This window comes from Balaenoptera musculus, chromosome 15 (genome assembly GCF_009873245.2).
Source record: "Balaenoptera musculus isolate JJ_BM4_2016_0621 chromosome 15, mBalMus1.pri.v3, whole genome shotgun sequence".
Classification (NCBI taxonomy): Eukaryota; Metazoa; Chordata; class Mammalia; order Artiodactyla; family Balaenopteridae; genus Balaenoptera; species Balaenoptera musculus.
Window position 1 is genome coordinate 66455163 of NC_045799.1, and position 18500 is coordinate 66473662.

The 18500-nt window shown below is 52.4% G+C and overlaps 1 protein-coding gene across 4 annotated transcripts in view; it reads left to right on the forward strand.

Moving 5' to 3' along the window:
* The window catches only part of POLR3E (RNA polymerase III subunit E), a 30872-nt gene extending 13055 nt beyond the window's left edge, over positions 1-17817 (forward strand). For 3 of the 4 annotated variants that reach the window (XM_036825860.1, XM_036825861.1, XM_036825862.1), the window contains exons 6-21: positions 92-174; positions 1996-2103; positions 2461-2510; positions 2838-2957; positions 4068-4153; positions 4417-4461; positions 4555-4646; positions 5618-5738; positions 8304-8385; positions 9691-9750; positions 9859-10016; positions 10540-10601; positions 11187-11713; positions 13896-13973; positions 16389-16514; positions 17441-17817. In XM_036825860.1, the coding sequence (XP_036681755.1) occupies positions 92-174; positions 1996-2103; positions 2461-2510; positions 2838-2957; positions 4068-4153; positions 4417-4461; positions 4555-4646; positions 5618-5738; positions 8304-8385; positions 9691-9750; positions 9859-10016; positions 10540-10601; positions 11187-11713; positions 13896-13973; positions 16389-16514; positions 17441-17497 (1855 nt within the window). In that variant the 3' untranslated portion in view covers positions 17498-17817. The remainder of the gene's footprint in view (positions 1-91; positions 175-1995; positions 2104-2460; positions 2511-2837; positions 2958-4067; positions 4154-4416; positions 4462-4554; positions 4647-5617; positions 5739-8303; positions 8386-9690; positions 9751-9858; positions 10017-10539; positions 10602-11186; positions 11714-13895; positions 13974-16388; positions 16515-17440) is intronic. The other variant, XM_036825863.1, reaches the window with a different exon arrangement.
* The last annotated feature ends 683 nt before the right edge of the window (positions 17818-18500 follow it).

Here is an 18500-nt window from a genome sequence, read left to right on the forward strand (position 1 = left end):
ATTTCAGATGTCTGGGGTGGAGCGGGCTCTGCCTACAGGCCCAGGCCTGGAGCTTCCTTCCCCTTGATGCCTGTCCTCCCTGTGCTTGTAGGAAGCTGATGGACAAGCAGACGTTCTGCTCTTCCCAGACCACCAGTAACACGTCCCGTTATGCTGCCGCGCTCTACAGGCAAGGTACCCATGCTGGACATCCCTGGCTGCCATGGCTTGTGAGGGCTGAGTGGGTGGGAGGGAAGCAGAATGGGGGCTGGGACAGGAAGAGGACACCCCGAATGCTAGATACCCACAGAGGCCAGACAGGTTGTAGAAATGACAGATTGTCAGGGGAATGGAATTTGGCCACCTCAAGGGACTTTTAGCTTGACACTACCTTACCTGATGGGGTGGAGGTCCAAGGTCATTGTCCTCCTGGGACACAGACACACACAGCATAACCTTTTGGACAGGGTAGACTTTTGTCTTAAATACAAGGTACTTAGGACCCAGTAATTCCATTCCTAGAAAGCATCTACGCAAGAGAAATGAAAACACGTCTCCACACAAAAACTTGTATGTAGGTGTTAATAGCAGCATTATTCATGGTAGTGAAAAGTGGAAATGATCCAAATTCCATCAGCTGATGCACGGATAACAAAATATGGTATAACCATACATTAGAATATTATTTAGCCGTAATAAGGAAAGAAGTACTGATAGGCACTCCAACATGGGTGAGCCTTGAAAACATTAGGCTAAATGAAAGAAGCCAGACACAAAGGACCACATGTTACATGATTCCATTCATATGAAATGTCCAGAATAGGCAAACCCATAGAGACAGAAAGTAGATTATTGGTTCCAGAGGCTGGGAGGAGAGTAGAACGGGGAGTGACTGCTGATGATGGGTACAGGGTTTCTTTCTGGGGTGATGAAAATGTTCTAAAGTTGGTTGTGGTGCTGGTTTACTAGTTTGTGAATATGTTAAAATACATTGAATTGTATGCTTGAAATGGGTAAATTATATGGTATGTGAATTATATCTCAGTAAACCTATTAAAAAGTACAAGGTTTCTATAAGTATTTAGAGTTTATAAAGCAATAAATGAAATTTGAGCACTTAGGAAATAAACCGTGATAGAATAAAAGTAATGTCAAATAACTATACTCTTCTATTTTGAACCCAAGTCTCAAGGATATAGTTCTTTAAAGCCACATTCCTTGTAGCCAGGCCTAGTCACTTACTTACTTCTCGTCTCAAGCATTCTGCTCCCTCTGGAGTCCCAGAGAGCTTCCGCAGAGCCTTAGTGTCTGTCTGATTTCTTTTCTTTCAAGGCTACATTGGCTTGATTGAAATTGATTACCTTTGCACTGCCTCCCAGTGCACAGGTCTGATTCACAAGAGAAAGTCACGATCTTTGCCAGAGACGGCGTAGACACTCCTCCACCGGGCTCCGCCAGGCCTCCTCTCCAGCCCCGTTTGCACTAGCCAACTTCTTAACAGGACGGGTGGGATTTTGACAGGAAGAGGTGGGAGGATGAGGAGGAGAAGAGATCTGGGTGTGTGTGGGGTTAGGGAGGCGGTGAGGGTGGTCTGGCAGAGGCCTGGCGGGGGAAAGAGCAGGGCGTGTTTGGTGTGGATGAGTGGCCCAGCGTGGCTGGAACAAGCAAGTGCGGGAGGGCAGTGGGGACCGGGGTTGGGAGGCCCTTGAATGCTGGAGGAGGAGGCTTTGCAGGCAAGCCTTAAGGAAGTGACTTTGAGTGGAAGGGTCTGCGTTCATGTCTTCATCTGGTTTGTGTGCTTCCTGTGTCCGGCACAGCCAGATCGGGCTGGGAATGGCCATCGGCCTGGTGGTCCCAAGGCTCTAGGACTGGGGGCTAGAGCAGAGGTGGGAGGCGGTTTGGCAGTGAGCCGAGGCCTTTAGGGGAGTCTGGGGCCCTTGGTAGCTCCCTTGAGCCAAGCTGTGTGGGTCAGCCTCAGCTCCTAGAGTCAGGTCCAAGCCCTTCTTCCTCTGCCAGGTGAGCTCCACCTGACACCTTTACATGGCATCCTGCAGCTGCGGCCCAGCTTCTCCTACCTGGATAAGGCAGATGCCAAGCACCGTGAGAGGGAGGCAGCCAACGAGGGTGAGCTGTGGACCCCCAGCCCTGCTGTCTGTCTGTCTGTCTGTATATGTTAGCAGGAGAGGTTGGTCATGGGAAGAAGTATTAAAGGGACGGGTTACAGGATCCTTAGCGGCATCCCTGGCTGCTACCCACTGGATGCCAGTAGCACCCACCCCCACAATTTTGACAACCAAAAATGTCTCTGAATTTCCAAATGTCTCCTGGGGGGCAAAATTGCCCCTAATTGAAAACCACTGACTTACGCAGCTACCTCGGTCCAGAGGGAGAATTCACAGGCTCCGTTGCTTGAGACCTGCCTGGTGGGTGGGGTGGAGGAGCCTCCAACAGAGGCTGCAAGCAAGGCTTTTTCTTTTGCAGCGGGAGACTCTTCACAGGACGAGGCAGAAGAAGATGTGAAGCAGATCACGGTGAGCTCTGGCCCCGAGAGAGAGTGCAGCCTGGGAGGCAGCAGGGCCAGCTTTGTAGCTCAGCTTCCTGGAAGCAGCAAGGGGTGGGAGGGTCTGCACAGAACGTGGGCTCTGGGGTGAAACATACAGAAACAGAGTCCATGCCTTAGAGCCTCCTTGCTGGGCTACCTGGAGGGATAATCTAACCTCTGCCCAGCCTGAATTGGGTGGCAGTGAGAAATGCCCCAGATGTGAGGTTCTCTGGCCTCCTGGTGGGTGCTGGGGCAGCAGCCTGGAAACGCCCCAGGCCTGAGGTTGTGGACCCGCCCCTCCCCGCCCCCCAACCAGGTGCGGTTCTCCCGGCCTGAGTCGGAGCAGGCCCGCCAGCGCCGCGTGCAGTCCTATGAGTTCCTGCAGAAGAAGCACGCTGAGGAGCCCTGGGTCCACCTGCACTACTACGGCCTGAGGGTGAGCTGGGGTCCCTGGGCGGTGCTGACACAGGCCAGGGTGGGGTCCTGGGAGAAAAGCCCCAGTGCCTGGGGCAGTCCTGGGAAGTGTTACCTGGTGGCCTCATTGTCTCACATCTAACTTCTTTCAGATTCAGCTGTAGCCACTTGGTAGTGCCACAGGGAGAGAGGTCAAGCCCTGTGAGCAGTTTGTCCTCCCTTCCCACCTAGTGTGTGCCCCAAGGGAGTGAGTCTGCCACGTCACTGGTGGGGGTTGTGGCCCCCCGGGCACTCCCTGAGTGTGAACATCTTGCCAGGCTCAGTGAGGCTGTGTTTGGTTACGTACTTTTAAGTATCGTGGGCCCTGAATGAAGGCTAGACGCTTCATCGGCTGCTCCATGGAGAATCTGTCCGATGGCTGAGTTCACTGTGCACCTGCCAAGGGTGATTTCTACTGTACTTGACTTAGAGCGCAGTCCTCGAAACTGTGTGTTGAGTAAGGGAAGCAATTGAATATTAGCTCACAAAGACACCATAGACAAGGGCTCCCCAGCGTTTTTCTGGGGGAGGAGCAACCCCTGATTATTCTGAAACCTTCCTGAAAGAGATTTGTGTTGACAGAGCTTTACACTTTGGGTCAGTCAGACTTCCAGAAGCTCTGCTGTTTCCTAGTGTGTAACTTTAGGCAAATTACTTAATCTCTCCGAGCCTCAGTTTCCTTATCTGTAAAATGGGAATAATAATAACAGTACCTGATTTCATAGTTATTTTGGGGATGAGATGAGTTAGAGTATGTATACAGCCATTGGAACAGAGCCTGACACATAGTAGATGCTCAGTGAATGTTAGTTGTTATTTTTATCATTGCTTTCATTGTTCCTGTATCAGACAGGGCACTGAGGTGTGGGTGCTGGGGCTGTGTAGTCATAAAGGCAGGAGGGTAGTTGGTTGAGGCCACGTCGCAGAGGCCTTGAGTGCCGTGCTCAGGAGGTTGGATTGATCCTGTGGCTGGCCTCAGAGCAGGACAGTGGGTGGCTGGAGCAGAAGGTGATGCAGGGGTGAGAACTGGATCACAGAGGGAGGCCTGGAATGTTGGCTGAGGTTCCTCTCACACCCTGTTCCTCCCCAACAGGACAGCCGCTCTGAGCATGAGCGCCAGTACCTGCTGTGCCAGGGCTCCAGCGGGGTTGAAAACACAGAGCTTGTCAAATCACCCAGGTGAGACTGGCCAGCCCAGGGCTGCTGAGGGCTACTGAGCCCGACACTGGCCCCAGGAGGGTCCCTCTGTTGTGGGTCCTCCCTTGGGACTCTGGCCCCTTCTGTAACATGGGGGAGGGATGTGGAGGAGCCCATCATCCTCTGGAGAGGGCCAGGAGGGGGTGTGGGAGCTTGGGGGGGGTCTTGGATACAGCCTGGTTGGGGGCTGGGTGGGGCGAGGACAGAGCCCTGGGAGCTGCTGACCCCGTTCTCTCCTGCCACAGTGAGTACCTCATGATGCTGATGCCTCCCAGCCAGGAGGAGGAGAAGTGAGTAGAGGGGCTGAACGCCTTCACCCCGCTTCCCCTTCCCACCCCTAACGCGCCCCTGGCCTCCTAACCCTTTGCGTTTGTTTTCAACAGAGACAAACCCGTGGCCCCCAGCAATGTCCTGTCCATGGCCCAGCTGCGCACCCTGCCCCTAGCTGATCAGATCAAGATCCTGATGAAGAATGGTGGGTGGGCAGCCCTGCCCTGCCCTCTGGGGGGCCCCAGCCCTGCCACCTCCTGGGGAAGTGGAGTTAGGACAGACTTAAGGACCAAGGGGCGAGACCAGAGGCCCCACTACCCAGAGCCCGCCCAACTTTACAGCTCTGGCCTTGTCTGGAAGGCGCACTAGAGCTGGTGGCAGGCTACCTCAGATGGGCTGCGGGTCCCTGCCACCTTTGCCACTCCCCTGCTGTGTGAGCCTGGGCAGGCCACTGGCCTTCCTGAGCCTTAGATTGTTAATCTGTGAAAAGGGACTAAGATAGCTCATGGGGCTGAGGTGAGGATTCAGAGGTGAGGCCTCTAAAGGGACTGTACAGAGCCTTGCATGTTAACGTGAGCTACGTTCATTTTCACAACGAAGCGCGTTCACTTGCACTACTTTGTGGCACCCTCGCCAGGCTCCTCACCGTGGGGATGCTGAAGGCCAGAACCTTTAGAGTGCACGTGAGCCTTGAACCTCAGAGCGGAGTCCCAGGCCCTGGGCTCTTCTGAGGTGCCAGCACCAGGGGCTCCGGGGTCTGAGTGGAGAGGGGGGCTCCCGGGGGGAGCCAGGCCGCTGGCCTTGCTGCAGAAGACACGGGGCCTCCCCAGGCCTTGCCCCTTCTCTCGGGCTAGGGGCTCGGGTGGGGGAGAGCAGAGCACGGTGATGAAGTGCATGAACTTTGGGCCCAGATGGCCTGGGTTCAAGTCTTGGCCGTGCCACTTACTAGCCAAGTGATCATGGGTGAAGTTTGAAACCTTCCTGGGCTGAGTCTTCCTCATGAGGCACGCCTTGGTCTTCCAGTGGGTGTTTCCTCCAGGGCTCAGTGAGAGGCGGGTGCCTGCCCAGAGTAAGCAGCCAGCCAGCCAGCTGTTACTGTTAGCACTGTCGTGCTGGGATTGTTATGTGAGCCCAGGCCCCTCTTGCCTTGTCTGATGTCTCCTGTGCCCTCCTCAGTGAAGGTCATGCCTTTTGCCAACTTGATGAGCCTCCTGGGCCCCTCCATCGACTCTGTGGCTGTTCTGCGTGGCATCCAGAAGGTGGCGATGTTAGTCCAAGGAAACTGGGTGGTGAAGAGGTAAGTTCATTTTAGTCCCTTAGTTGGGAGCTCTTAATCCATTTAAATTGAATGTAAGTACTGATGTTTTGGGTTTAAGTCTACCTTAGTGCTTTTTATTTGTCCAGCTTACATTGCATTTTATATTCATTTTTACCTTCTTTTCTTGTTATTCCGTTTTCCCCACTAACTTGGAAGTTATCCTTTCTTGACTTAGCGATTACCCTGCAGATTTCACAGTTTAATATTATTAGTTGCCGCTTTTTACCCTCATCCATGACGATTCAACGACCTTTAGAATATTTTATATTTATCTTCCTCTCAACTCATGTGTCATTGTATTTATATATTTTAATTCTATTTTAAACCCCATACGACATTATATTATCCAGTCAATATTTTTTAGATCTACTCACGTATTTGCCTTTTTATTTTGCTCATCATTCCTTTCTACATCTCTGAGTTCCTAACTGTGATAATTTCCTTTTGCTAAAGTGAAGGTCTGCAGGTGATGAATTTCTTTGGTTTTTCTTTACCTGGAAATGTCTATTTCACCTTTGTTCTTCAAGGATATTTTTGTTTGTTTTTAATTTTATTGAAGTATGGCTGATTTACAATATTGTGTTAAGGATTTTTTTACTGAGTATAGAATTCTAGGTTGATTATTTTCTTTCCACACACTGATGTAATTTCATTGCAGTTTGACTTCCATTGTTTTTATTGTCTGTCTAATACATGTTCCTTTGTTTCCCTCTGGCTGCATTTAAGATTTTCTCTTGCTTTGGCTTCCCAGCGCTCGTTAAGATAGGCCTAAGTGGGAATTTCTTTTTATGTATCCTGTTGGGGTTCATACGTCCTGAATCTGTGGCTTGCTGTCCTTCAGTAGTTTCTCTCCTCCTGTGATTCCTCCTCTAGACCCTGCCTCCTCCCTAGACTGTCAGTTTTTAGGGGTAGGGACTGTCTGTTTTGACTCTCCCTTTATCCCTGGTACTCAGTATAATGCCTGGCAAATGGTAGACCCTTGGTAAATACGGTGTGGCTATGTCTTATGCACACTTGAATTATATTACTTCTAAATTGTATAATATAAATACTTGAATACTCACTTTTTAGAAAGTGTGATGTAAAGTGAACAATCTGTCAAAATGTAAATTGTTCCAAATTTTTAAAAAAGTTATTCATTGCAAAAACTCCATCATTTCACAGTTGGTTGGCCAGGTAAACTGCAAAGTCATGTCACTGCCACGTGGTGATGGCCTTTCCCTGGGAAACGATGCCCAACATGCCTTGTGGGTCCTTGCAGCTATTGTCTTATGTGACACAAGTGTTTAATTACGAGGACCTTCGTGATGGCACATCACTTGTTAAACGGGACACTTATGTGTATTTACGCTGCGGATGGATGAAATCCAGGAGGGACCATCCCATTAGCCCCCTGAGGCTGCTCGCCCAGAGGAGGCACGGAGACTTGCCACATGTCTGGCAGCCGGGCAGCCACAGAGCTGGGGTTTGAGCTCCCCCAGCACCGCGCATGCCCTGGTGCTGCTGCCCCGTTCAGCTTATGGTCTGCCTGTCCCTGTGACTTGAAGGCAGGCCCTCCTGGGCCCTGTGTGTTCTGCCACACCCCTGGGTAGTGGTCCTTCCATGCCCTGTCCCTCTGTGTTCCTGTGAGGAGGTGATACAGGATGCTCCCATCTGTTGAGTAAATGTGTCTGGACGGCTTGTTCTGTGCCCTGCACTGTGCTCTCATTCAGTGCTGTCCCTGTCCTCAGGAAAGGGGGCCGGGGGGATGGGGGTGGGGCAGGCACCGTTACAGCCCAGTGCACGGACCACACTGTGTACTTAGTGGGTACCTCCTCTCCGTGTGGCAGAGATGGGGCCAGGGCCCTGTCCCGTAGAGCTTTACAGGAAGAGTGGACACAGAGCTCAACCTTGAAGGAAAGTAGTAGTTGGCTGCCAGGTGGGATTGAGGAGGCGAGTGGGGCAGGGAGAGCAAAGGCACCCCGGGCATGGATGGCCGGGGACGTGTGTATTTTCCTGGGCAACAGGGTCTGTGTCTGGACTTGGGGTCAGGAGATGCTTTTAGGCCTTGGTGCCTGCTCATTTCCCCTTGAAGGTCCCTGAGCCTTGAGTGCTGGTCCCTTTCTCTCCAAAGGCTTCAGCCTCACCCGTGCTTGGGGTCTGTCTGCATCCCAGTCCCTGACCCCTCCTGCCTCAGCTCACACTGCTCCCCCCTTCCGTTTCAGCCAGCGGTAAGGCCTTGTGTATTGCTTTACAGGCGGGACTTGCTGTCTGCCAGCGTCCTGGGCTCACCTTGTCTGTCTCTGAGCCCCGGGCCCCTCCGACTATGTCAGGGGCCTTGGGGCTGGGCAGGTGTGCGAGGGGGGCGTTGGGAAAGGGGTAGGAGAAAGAACTCTTGGAGCCAGGCTCCCAGGGAAAAGGGGAGGGTCTGAGGGGAGCGGTTGGGGCCCAGGCCGGCACCCTCCCATGTTGGAAAGAGGCCTGAGCTTCCACCCGGAGCCTGAGGGAGTGGGGGGCAGAGGGGCTGAGGACAGGGACTGACCTGCCACCCTGTCTCATTGGCAGTGACATCCTGTACCCCAAGGACTCTTCTAGCCCTCACAGCGGCGTGCCTGCTGAGGTGCTCTGCAGGGGCCGAGACTTTGTTGTAAGTGCCCAGGCTCTCTGGCCTCCCGGGTTGGGGCATCATGGGAGGAGGACTGGGGCAGCACAGAGTATCCCGGACCTTCGCCCAGGCAACGGGCAAAGGGCAGGTATGTGTGGCCAGGGTGGGGCTGGGGGGAGTGGAGGGCTCTGGACTCTGGCCTTTCTTCTCCTTCCTCTCAGACCCTGGAGTCTTCAGCTTCATAAGAACCTTTGAGTTCCTAGCCTGGAGGTTGCAAACTGGAGTCCCATAGGTAGATTCTGGCCAAGGAGCCATTTGACCTGAGTGGTGTTTTTAAAATGTTGACTTAGTTGTCTATTTTTACAAATCACAGTCATGATTCAAACTAGATTTCTGTCTTGTCATGAATAATTGGACAGTCTGGTACCATTGGACCCACACCCCCAAACAGCACCCTCTTTGAGTGGGGCTGACGCTCCCCAGTTCACAACCGCTTTCCTCATGCGTGTTTCCTGCACTGTTGCTGTGGGCTTTTTGCAGCTCCTGAGCTGGCTCATGCCTCCACCCCATCACCCCATCTGCCCCCCCCCGCCCCCGCCGCCTTATCCAGAGCTTAAGTCCCAGCCAAGGCGTCCCTCCCAAAGGCTTGACCCCTGAGCTGCTGGGACCTGCGCTGCCTCCCTTGACCTTGGCAGTGTGCTTTGAGTTTGCTGCAGTCTGTCTCCTTGGAGCTGTCCGTGGTGACCTTGGTGAGCTCATGCGCAGACCTAATCACACCAGGCAGCCCTTAAGCTGTTTCAGAGAGTGCCTCCGTTTTTTCTTTTCCCAGCTGGCTGTCCCAGCTCCTGTGGGTACGTAGCGTCTAGATGCCTGTGTGGTTTATTTTCGTCTCTGGGGGTCAGGGTGCAGTGGCATCGACTCCCAGGCTCGCCTTCCACACGTGTGCCACTCACCCTCAGCTGCCTGTCAGCCCTCCTCTGTTCGTGAGACACCGTCACATCTGGGGGTCTGGGAGAGGGGCTAGTCAAATCTGAGTTGTTGTAGGTGACATACGGGCAAGGTGTCTGCCACCCCAGGGAGCTTCTGTGGTGTGGAGTGGGTCCAGCTGCCCTCCTGGAAGAGGTGGCCCAGGAGGTCCTTTGCAGAGGAGGAGATGGAGGCTCAGAGTTGAAGTGACTGCCCTCAGCCAGGACCCAGACCCAGACCCAGTCTGCCTGACACCCAGGCCGGCTCAGAGCCGCCACTTTGTGCCCGCAGCCCAGGCTCCCAGGGCAACAGCAGGGGTTTTGGGGACAGTCCTAGTAGGATCCCTGCCTCCTGGAAACAAGGCTTCTTTTTCTCTCTTAGATGTGGAAGTTCACGCAGAGCCGGTGGGTGGTAAGGAAAGAGGTGGCAGCGGTGACTAAAGTAAGTGAAGTTCTTCTTGATCCGAGGCCCGGCCCCACTACTGGAGGAATGGGGGCTGGGTGGGGCTTTCGGGCTGGGTGTGCCTCACCTTTGGCCCCCTCTCGCCAGCTCTGCGCGGAAGACGTGAAGGACTTTCTGGAGCACATGGCCGTAGTGAGGATCAACAAGGGCTGGGAGTTCATACTGCCTTATGACGGGGAGTTCATCAAGAAGCACCCAGATGTGGTCCAGCGGCAGCACATGCTGTGGACGGGCATCCAGGCCAAGTAAGAGCTTGCTGGGCGGGGTGAGGGGAGCCAGGCAGAGGCACCCCAGCTTGTCCCCAGCCACCTGCTTCCAGCGGGGAGTGCAGCCCGGCTGCATCCGGGGCGGGAATGCAAATTGGGGGCTGTGTGCACCCCTCCTCCACTCAGGTGGACCCTGCTGCTCGATCCCAGAATCCCCCCGGCAGAGACCTGGCACAGACACGCCTGCTGATCCGAGCTGACTCGAACTGACCCGCGTCTGTTCTGGGGGGTCGGGAAGGAGGGAGAAAGCGCTCAGGAGCAGGAGCGGGGGCTTGTGTGGCCCGAGGCAGGCTGGCGGGAGACCCGCTGGGGAAGGGAGGGTGGCCCACCACTCCCCACCCCCGCCGTGGGGCTCCGAGCTGCGGGGAGAGACCGTCGAAGTTCCAGGCGTGCGACGTCTTAGGGACTAGGATGTCCAGGGCTTAAGGGGGTGTTTCTGCTGGGAGGCAGGTGACGTGAGGGGACACGGTTTAAAGTTAAGAGGGTTCACTCTTCTTTTCAGATTAGAAAAAGTTTATAATCTTGTGAAGGAAACCATGCCAAAGAAGCCGGATGGACAATCAGGTGTGGAGGGGTGTCGGCTGGGTGGGCCCCTAACCCTGACACTGGCTCCAGAAGGGCTACTTTTCTGGAACTTGTCAGGGCTCAGCCTGTGGGGGGATATGAGGGGTTGTGGCTCATTGTTGGCTGCCCTTCTGTGCCCTCTTCCCTCAGCTGGAGGCTTGTCCAGTGGCAGAGCCTTGGCCTCAGGGACTGAGGCTTCTGGGTTCCAGGGCTGTGTCTGGGTTCCAGGCCGCTGAGATTTCTCGCCCGCTTGGGTTGGCAGGGATGCTGGTGGCAGGGACTCAGCAGTAACCCACCCTGGCTTGGGTCTCTGAATGTGGGAATCTGCTTTTCCTGGTTCTATTTCTTCCCTCATTGTTGGGGTAGCCACATTCCTTCTGGGTAAGATGGGGGCGAACGGCAGGCTGGGCCACTTGCTTCTGTGCCAGCTGGCTTGCATTTTCCCTGTCCCCTTCCTCTGGTCAGCAGGGTGTCCCCATCAGGATGGAAGGGAACGTCTGTGGGGCAGAGGGGCCGTGGGACTTCACCTCAGGCCCTTCCCTGCACGGTCCCTACTGTCCTGAGCAGCCCTGTGTCTCTCCGCAGGGCCTGCCGGGCTGGTCTCTGGGGACCAGCGGGTCCAAGTCGCCAAAAGACAGGCCCAGCAGAACCACGCGCTGCTGGAGCGGGAGCTGCAGCGGAGGAAGGAGCAGCTGCGGGCGGCCTCGGTCCTGCCCGGTGTGCGGATCAAGGAGGAGCCCGTGAGCGAGGAGGGGGAGGAGGAGGAGGAGCGGGGCGCGGAGGAGGCCGAGGAGCCCATGGACACCTCGCCCAGCGGTGGCCTCCACGGCAGGCTGGCCAACGGGCTGCCTGCTGGGCGGGCGGCAGGCGGGGACGGCTTCAACGGGCACCCGCCCTCAGGCTCTGCCGGCACCCCCGTGGCCCGGGAACTGAGGGCCTTCGTGCAGGCCACCTTTCAGAGACAGTTTGTGCTCACGCTGAGCGAACTCAAGCGCCTCTTCAACCTGCACTTGGCCAGCCTGCCCCCCGGCCACATGCTCTTCAGCGGCATCTCGGACCGCATGCTGCAGGACACGGTGCTGGCCGCTGGCTGCAAGCAGATACTGGTGCCTGTAAGTAGCGCCTGCTGGACGGGCGGCACACGCCCCCTCGGAGGGCTCCTGGGTAGGTAGCATCTTTCCTGGCTGAAAGTGGCTGTGGAGAGAAGCTGGTACCAGAGTGGCCTGAGCCCTGCCGGCTTTGGGGAAACAGCTGTTTGTAGGGTGCACGGGGCAGGGGCACTCGGGAGACTGTTGGCCTTGGTGTGAATCTCGGCTCCCACGTGGTTGCTGGGTGTGACCTTGGGCCGGTCAGCCTCTCGGCTCTGCACCCTCATCTCAAGTGGGTGAATGTTAGTTTTTGTGTCACGGGGCTTTGGTGAGGGCTGAGTGGGAGTCTGAAGGCTGTCACCCGTTGGCTTGGCACACAGCAGGGCCTTCCTTGGTCACGCCAGCTCCCCGTCCCGGGGTCTAGCCCCCTCCTGTGCCGGCACCTCCCTCATTCCTGTCAGCTTTGCCGTTTTTCAAGATGATTTCACTTCTAGTATCATTTGATCTTCTTGCAACGGTAGATGAAGAAGCCCGAGTTTCAAAGAAGTAGAATGAACTTGTTTAAAGGTCACATACCCAGGAAGTGATAGAGCTGGAAGTTGAACCTCTGTACAGTGGCTCCAACCAAGTCTTAAATCCTTTCTGCTTCAGCTGAGATGAGCTGGCCCTCTCACCAGAGCCCCCAGCTGTGCCTGGGCTCCTGCCGGTGGGCCTCCCTGCCCTGGAGGCTGGCTGACTAGCGTGGCTCTGTGGCCTTTCCATTAGCATTTCTGGTGCCAAGCCTGCAGGTGCAGGGCGGGCCACCCCCACACCCCCCGGCTTCTGGGCTTCTTGTCCCGTCATTGGAAGGGGCCCTAGAGGGGAGGAAGTGCAAGAGCAGAGGGACCCTTGGAGACCACCTCCCTGCGCTGAGGGTGAAGCGTGCCAGGCTGTGGCCCCAGGGGGGCTGTGCTCGTCATTTTCTCTCCCAGGCTCTGTCCAGACCTGGTGGCACGTGGGGTGAGGTGGGGCTGTGTCTGCCTCTTAACAAGGGAGCGCTGACGTCTGCAGTCTAAGGTCAGAAGCACCTGCAGCCTTGGGTGATCTGAGGCAAAGGCCCATCCCTGTGTACGTGAGGAGCAGAAACTAGGACAAGAGGCCCTGGGTCCCAGGCTGGCTGGGGTGTCCCGGGGGATCTGGCCCTCGTGGCAGGGAGCCTCCTTGGTGAGCTCTCCACAGAAGGTACTGGGGTTTGGGGGCCCTGCCCTGTTTGGAGCCACCCTTGTCCACGTAGCAAACGGGTCCGGTTATCTGCAGGCTCGCCTTTGGCTGACTGACTGAGCCAGGCAAGGGAGAGGCGCCTGCCTGATGTTAGCCAGGCCATCTTGTGCTGTTGGAGTGGATAGAGGGCGAGGGGCATGGAGTGGGCCACCCTCGGGACCCGGGATCCTGCGTCATAGTCATGTCCAAGGTGGAATGTTCCTCAGACCTGTCCAGCCTTGTTTTTCTTTATACAAGGGAGCTGAGGCCCAGGGAGAGCAAGTACACTCGCAAAGACTTGAGTTTAACTCCTGGTTCTGCCACTTGTTAGCTGTGTGACCACAGACATTGAGTGAACCTCTCCGAACCGGGCTTTTCTCTTGGAGAGTGGAGGCAGCAACACCTCGCTTCCTCTCTGGTAGCAAACGAGACTGTATGTTTAGAGCCCCCCCTGGGACTTTACGTGGTAGGAACTGTTGCTATTGCTTGTGTTGCGGTGCCACTCCACCAGGCGCCCCTTCCTGCTCCTGCGGGAACCAGGAGCCCGGGCCACCCTTTCCTCGGCCCACCTTCGGATGCTGCTGAACTGCGAGGCACGGGCCGCTTAGGGTCGGGCAGGGCCTGTAAGCCGTACAGGCACGGCCCTTGTTGGGGGGATTGAAAGGAATCCCCAGGATGTTCCTAAGGAGTTACGGGGCCGGGAGTGCTCCTCAGGACACATCGGAGGGTTGATATTAGGGTGGGAGGACGCTGGATGTTAAAGCAGAGAGGAGAGATCGTGCCAGGCCGATGGGAAAAACGGAAGCAGCCGCCTCCCCGCCTCCCCGAGCACGTGCGCAGGCCGCGGGCCGGGCGCGTGCTGCTGCTCGCGGCAGGAGCTGGGCGGGTGCAGACCGTGAGGGCCCCGGGGGAGGGAGGACCCAGGTGGCGAACACGATCGGCCAGCTCACACCTGGGCCTCGGTTAGTTTCCCCCACAGACGGCTGCTTCCCCGGATGAGCAGAAGGTGTTCGCCCTCTGGGAGTCTGGAGACATGAGTGACCAGGTGAGGTGACCTTTGCTGCCGTCCTCCCCGGGAGCCTGTCGGTGTTCCGCAGAGGGTTAGACCTTTGGGGAGGCCCAAAGTGCGGCTGTGTCCACTTCAGATTTTCCAGCCGCTCCCAATTTTAAGTATTCTGGCTCTGTGTCTCTGTGTACTTCAGACGTGCTGGATGTGCCAGTAGTGTGAGCCAAAACCAGTGGTTTCCAAATGCCAGTCTGGACCATCGGCATCAAAATCGCCTTATAAAAACTACAGAGATTCCCAGGACTGACCCCAGAGATTCAGTTCAGTTCCATAGGAATGGGGTAGGGTCCTAGGTATTTAAGTTTCTACAAAGCTTTCTAGATGATTCTGATGCCCAGGCAGGCTTGTGAACCTGTAATGGACCACATTTTTCAGGTGGCTGATGGCGGTAGGAATTAAAAGGATTCCTTATCAGATCTCAGGTGCTGGATCAGATCTCAGGTTAGAGAAATTGGTAGTTTTGCCTCTAGTCACACCCAGACAGGAAGGGTCACGGGTGTCCAGTGAACAGAGTATGAATGCAGCCAGCAGCACCTGAGGTCCAGAAGTTTTCCTTAAATCATGAGCTTGCCTGAGTTTTAAAGATTAAGATTTAATTGCTAAACTCCAGTCGATCTGTCCTTTTCCAGGTCCTATCCCTCAGGTGTGGGGAGAAGGGGAGTGAGCAAAGGCCCCCACTGAGTTCTGTGTCCCCTTTTACCTCTTAGAAGGGGACTGACAGGCAGGCTGAGAATACCAAAAGGGCAGGGCCTTCTGTGATGGTGCCGTAGATGGAGAGCAAACTGGAACAGTCTCTGTGTGCTTTTGGCCAGAATAGGTGGCATCTGGGTTTCCTACTCCTGAAGTACTCCAATAATTAAAAGGAAAAAAGTATAAGTGCATGTTCTTAAAAATAAGTAAGACTGAAGCTATATGGGAAACCATCTCCTGCCCTGCCTGACCTGATTCCCACTCCTCAGAGGCAATCACTTTTTAACTACAAGATAACCACCAAAAGAGTTCCTCCATTTTTAAAAATTATTATATATATGCAAAATATGCTTATACTGCTCTCTGATGTCTCAACTTGATGTTATCAATGGGCTTCCTGTTGTGGTGGATGAGGATTTAGTTCTCAGCTATGGGAGAATGTAGACAGGTGTGGGATGTGTTACGACAAGTTTTTTTGTTAAATCATATATCAATGCTTATAGCATCATGACTGGAAATTTGTTCATCGTAGAGCCAAATACCAGTAGTATCTACGATTACATTTCTTCTTTTTTTTTTTTGCACTTTTTTCCAGCTTTATTGAAATATAATTGACATCATTTCTTCTTTATACTGCTTCCTATTTTCACTTGCATGGTTTTCTGAACACATGGATACCAACAGTAGTACCGTTCTTGAGTCTGACTCCCCGGATGCCTCCCCGGCGGGACCAGCTCCGTGTCTCTTGCTGGCTTGCAACCTTTTGTCTTCCTTGTTGCTTAATTTTAGCTTCTAAGGGCACAGAGGAGTTGTCTGCATTCTTCCATGTCTTAAAATGGCTTTCTTTTGTCCTCAGGTTTTATTATTTGTCTGGGACTAGGATTTTGGAGGGCAGATCATCTTCCTCTGAATTTAAGATCGTTTTCCACTGTATTCAAGCTTTCAGAGTTGTCGTGCACTGACGCTCTGTTCCTTGGTCTTTTCAGTTTGATCCACACCCTTCCTTTAAACCAAACTTACGGTTTTCCTCACTCCGCATATAGCACATCAGTGCAACTCCAGATGCACCCTGGTGTGGATTATTACTGTACTGGGCAGTTGAGTCATTCTTACGAAGTTCTGTGATAGATTCGTAATTCCTGTACCTGTTTTTTTCTGTTCTTCCGGCATTCTTAGGTCATATGTTGGACCTAGTGGATCAAATCTTTTTTCTCTCATTTAACACCTTTTGTACTTTGCAGGGGGTGGGGATTTTGACTATCCTTTATCCTTCCTGTTTAGTTTTTCTTTGGGACGTAATGCTTTTCATGGCATCCTGTCTCGTTTGTGTGTCAGGACTTTAAGCCACTCACTCCTCGTCCTGGTCTCTGTCTTCACGCAGTTTAGATGGCGGCTTCACCTGCCTGCTGAATCAGTTACCACTCCTGTTTTTAATCATGAAAAAGTATGTCTGAATCACTCATCCTCTGCCAATGCTTCACTGGGTTGTTCTTGTGGGCATATACCTTTATTTCTTCATTTTATTGGGGTCTTAAGAGGTGACAAATTGGCCAAATGTGTTTGTCTTTAACCAGAAGTCCTGAGCAAGGACTTTGATCAAAGACTGCAGCGTGGAGTTAGGTCCATAGCCTTTGGGTTTCTTGTTTGGGGATGTTTCTCTTTTAGGTGATTGTTTCCCATAATAACATGTTTTTGCTACTAAAGCATCGACAGGTTTTGCTTGAAATTTTTTCCAAAAATTACCGGGTACGCCGGAACATGATCCAGTCTCGGCTGACTCAAGAGTGTGGAGAAGATCTGAGTAAACAGGAGTTGGATAAAGTGCTAAAGGTACATCCATTTTGCGTATAATAGTATCCGGAGGCTCCAGGCTTTTGCTGACTGACTGTGAGGCTTAAGAACCAGGGTGCCCACGACTGGCTCCTCCCTGTCTTAGATAGAGGCTGACAGTGTGTGGAAAGGGACCTAGTCTCGTGCCTTTCCTACTGCTGTGTTTATAAATCAGGCTTCCTCTGGACTCCTCCCCAGCCAGTCGGGTCTTCAGCAACAGATAATTGGCATCGGTGTGGTTGGTATATGCAAAAGGACTAAATTGAATAAGATGTAAGCTCCATCTTAAAAAAATATAGTCATCCTTTACAGTGACAGGGCCTAGATTAGAATCCTTACCCCACTCCTTTGAATAGTGTACCACTTTCATGGTTTTTGCCATAGCCACATACTAACTCTTGTGCTACTTGCTTTTAGTAGAACAATTTTTTAATAAAATTTAGTTTAAAAAGGAATATATCATTTGTCTAGTATATGAAAATACTTAATTCCTGTTAAGCATTACCTAATGCCTTTATGAATTGACTGTGTGGTACAAATATCATACTTGCAGAAGCATTGGAACACTGAAAGCTGATGACAAATTCCCTATATTCTAGTGTTCTTATATTCCAGGTCCATAGATGCTGATGCTATTTGTGAAGCACTTTTGTTCTGGTCAGCTTATTCAGTTTTTGTATTTTGTGTTTATAGAGCACATTCATTTATAGTCCCTCACTCTTAAGATACCCCTGAGGAGAGGAGGGGCTTGAGGCCCACACATGGAGGAGGCTGGGCGGTGACCACAGTGTCGTGGTCAGGCAGATTTTGATCTCCCATTTGTGTTCTCTCCATTAATCATAAATCAAGTTTTGATATTCTGCACAGAATGTAAGTAGCTCCTTTTCCTGCTAAAGTCCGCCCTTGACATGTTTCTCTATTCATAGGACTGCTGTGTAAGCTATGGTGGCATGTGGTACCTTAAAGGGACAGTACAGTCTTGACAATAGTTGCAAACCACTAACCCAGTGAATTCAAGCCCAAGGAAGGACGGCAGAGCCAGCAGAGGTGGAAGTAGAGTCTCAATTGCTTCCGAAGACTTGGAGCAAGAGGAACTGACCATCTCGTGGCCTGTGGCGTTGCACTGTCCAGTGGACAGAGGGGATCACACCCAGCCAGTGGCAGGGTCAGCTTAAGTTAGACCGCCCCCAGGAGAGACCAGCTGGGACCTTCTCTGCAGTACAGTTTGAAATTCCTGATGTATTTTGTTTATTATTTGGTTTCATTCTCATAATAAAGAGAGTGTATACTGACATGGGCAGGATGATGAAAATCATGGTTTAATATTTTACTTTCAAACTTAATGCCAACAAGGTCTAAGTTATGTTTACAAGAAAACCTCAAGGTTTTTAATATTTAAAATGCCTAGAAGCCAATATTGTCTTCAATTATCTATCTATCTGCTAAGACTTCTGCCAATTTCGTTAAACAAACCAAATTGAATTGTTTTACTGTTGGTTTCCTGTGGCCATTTTACCTTTTAAAACAACCTACTTTATGTAGCAGTCTCAACTGTTTACATGAACCACAGCAAAAAATCAGAATCAAATCCATTTATTCTTAATGTTTGCATAAGGATGCAAGCAAAACCAGGTAAGTATGGAACAATGTATAAGTGAGGTCATCACACTTTGATGTAAAGAATTTATATTTTGTGTATTTTTAAAATAAATGCTAACACTAACGTGGCATCATGGTGCTGTCATCTTCAAATGGTTACAAGGCAATGCTCTCCGTGGTTTCAAAGCCTTGTGTGTACACCAGAGGGAAGAGAGCCAGCAGCACTGCCCGGTAGTGCTGTGCAGTCACATATGTAATTGTAAAAGTTTCTGGTAGACACATTAAGATAGTAAAAAGAAACTGGTTAAATTTTAATGTATTTGGTTTAGCCTAATATAGCTAAAACATCAACATGTAATACAAAATATTAATATTTTCATGGTACAA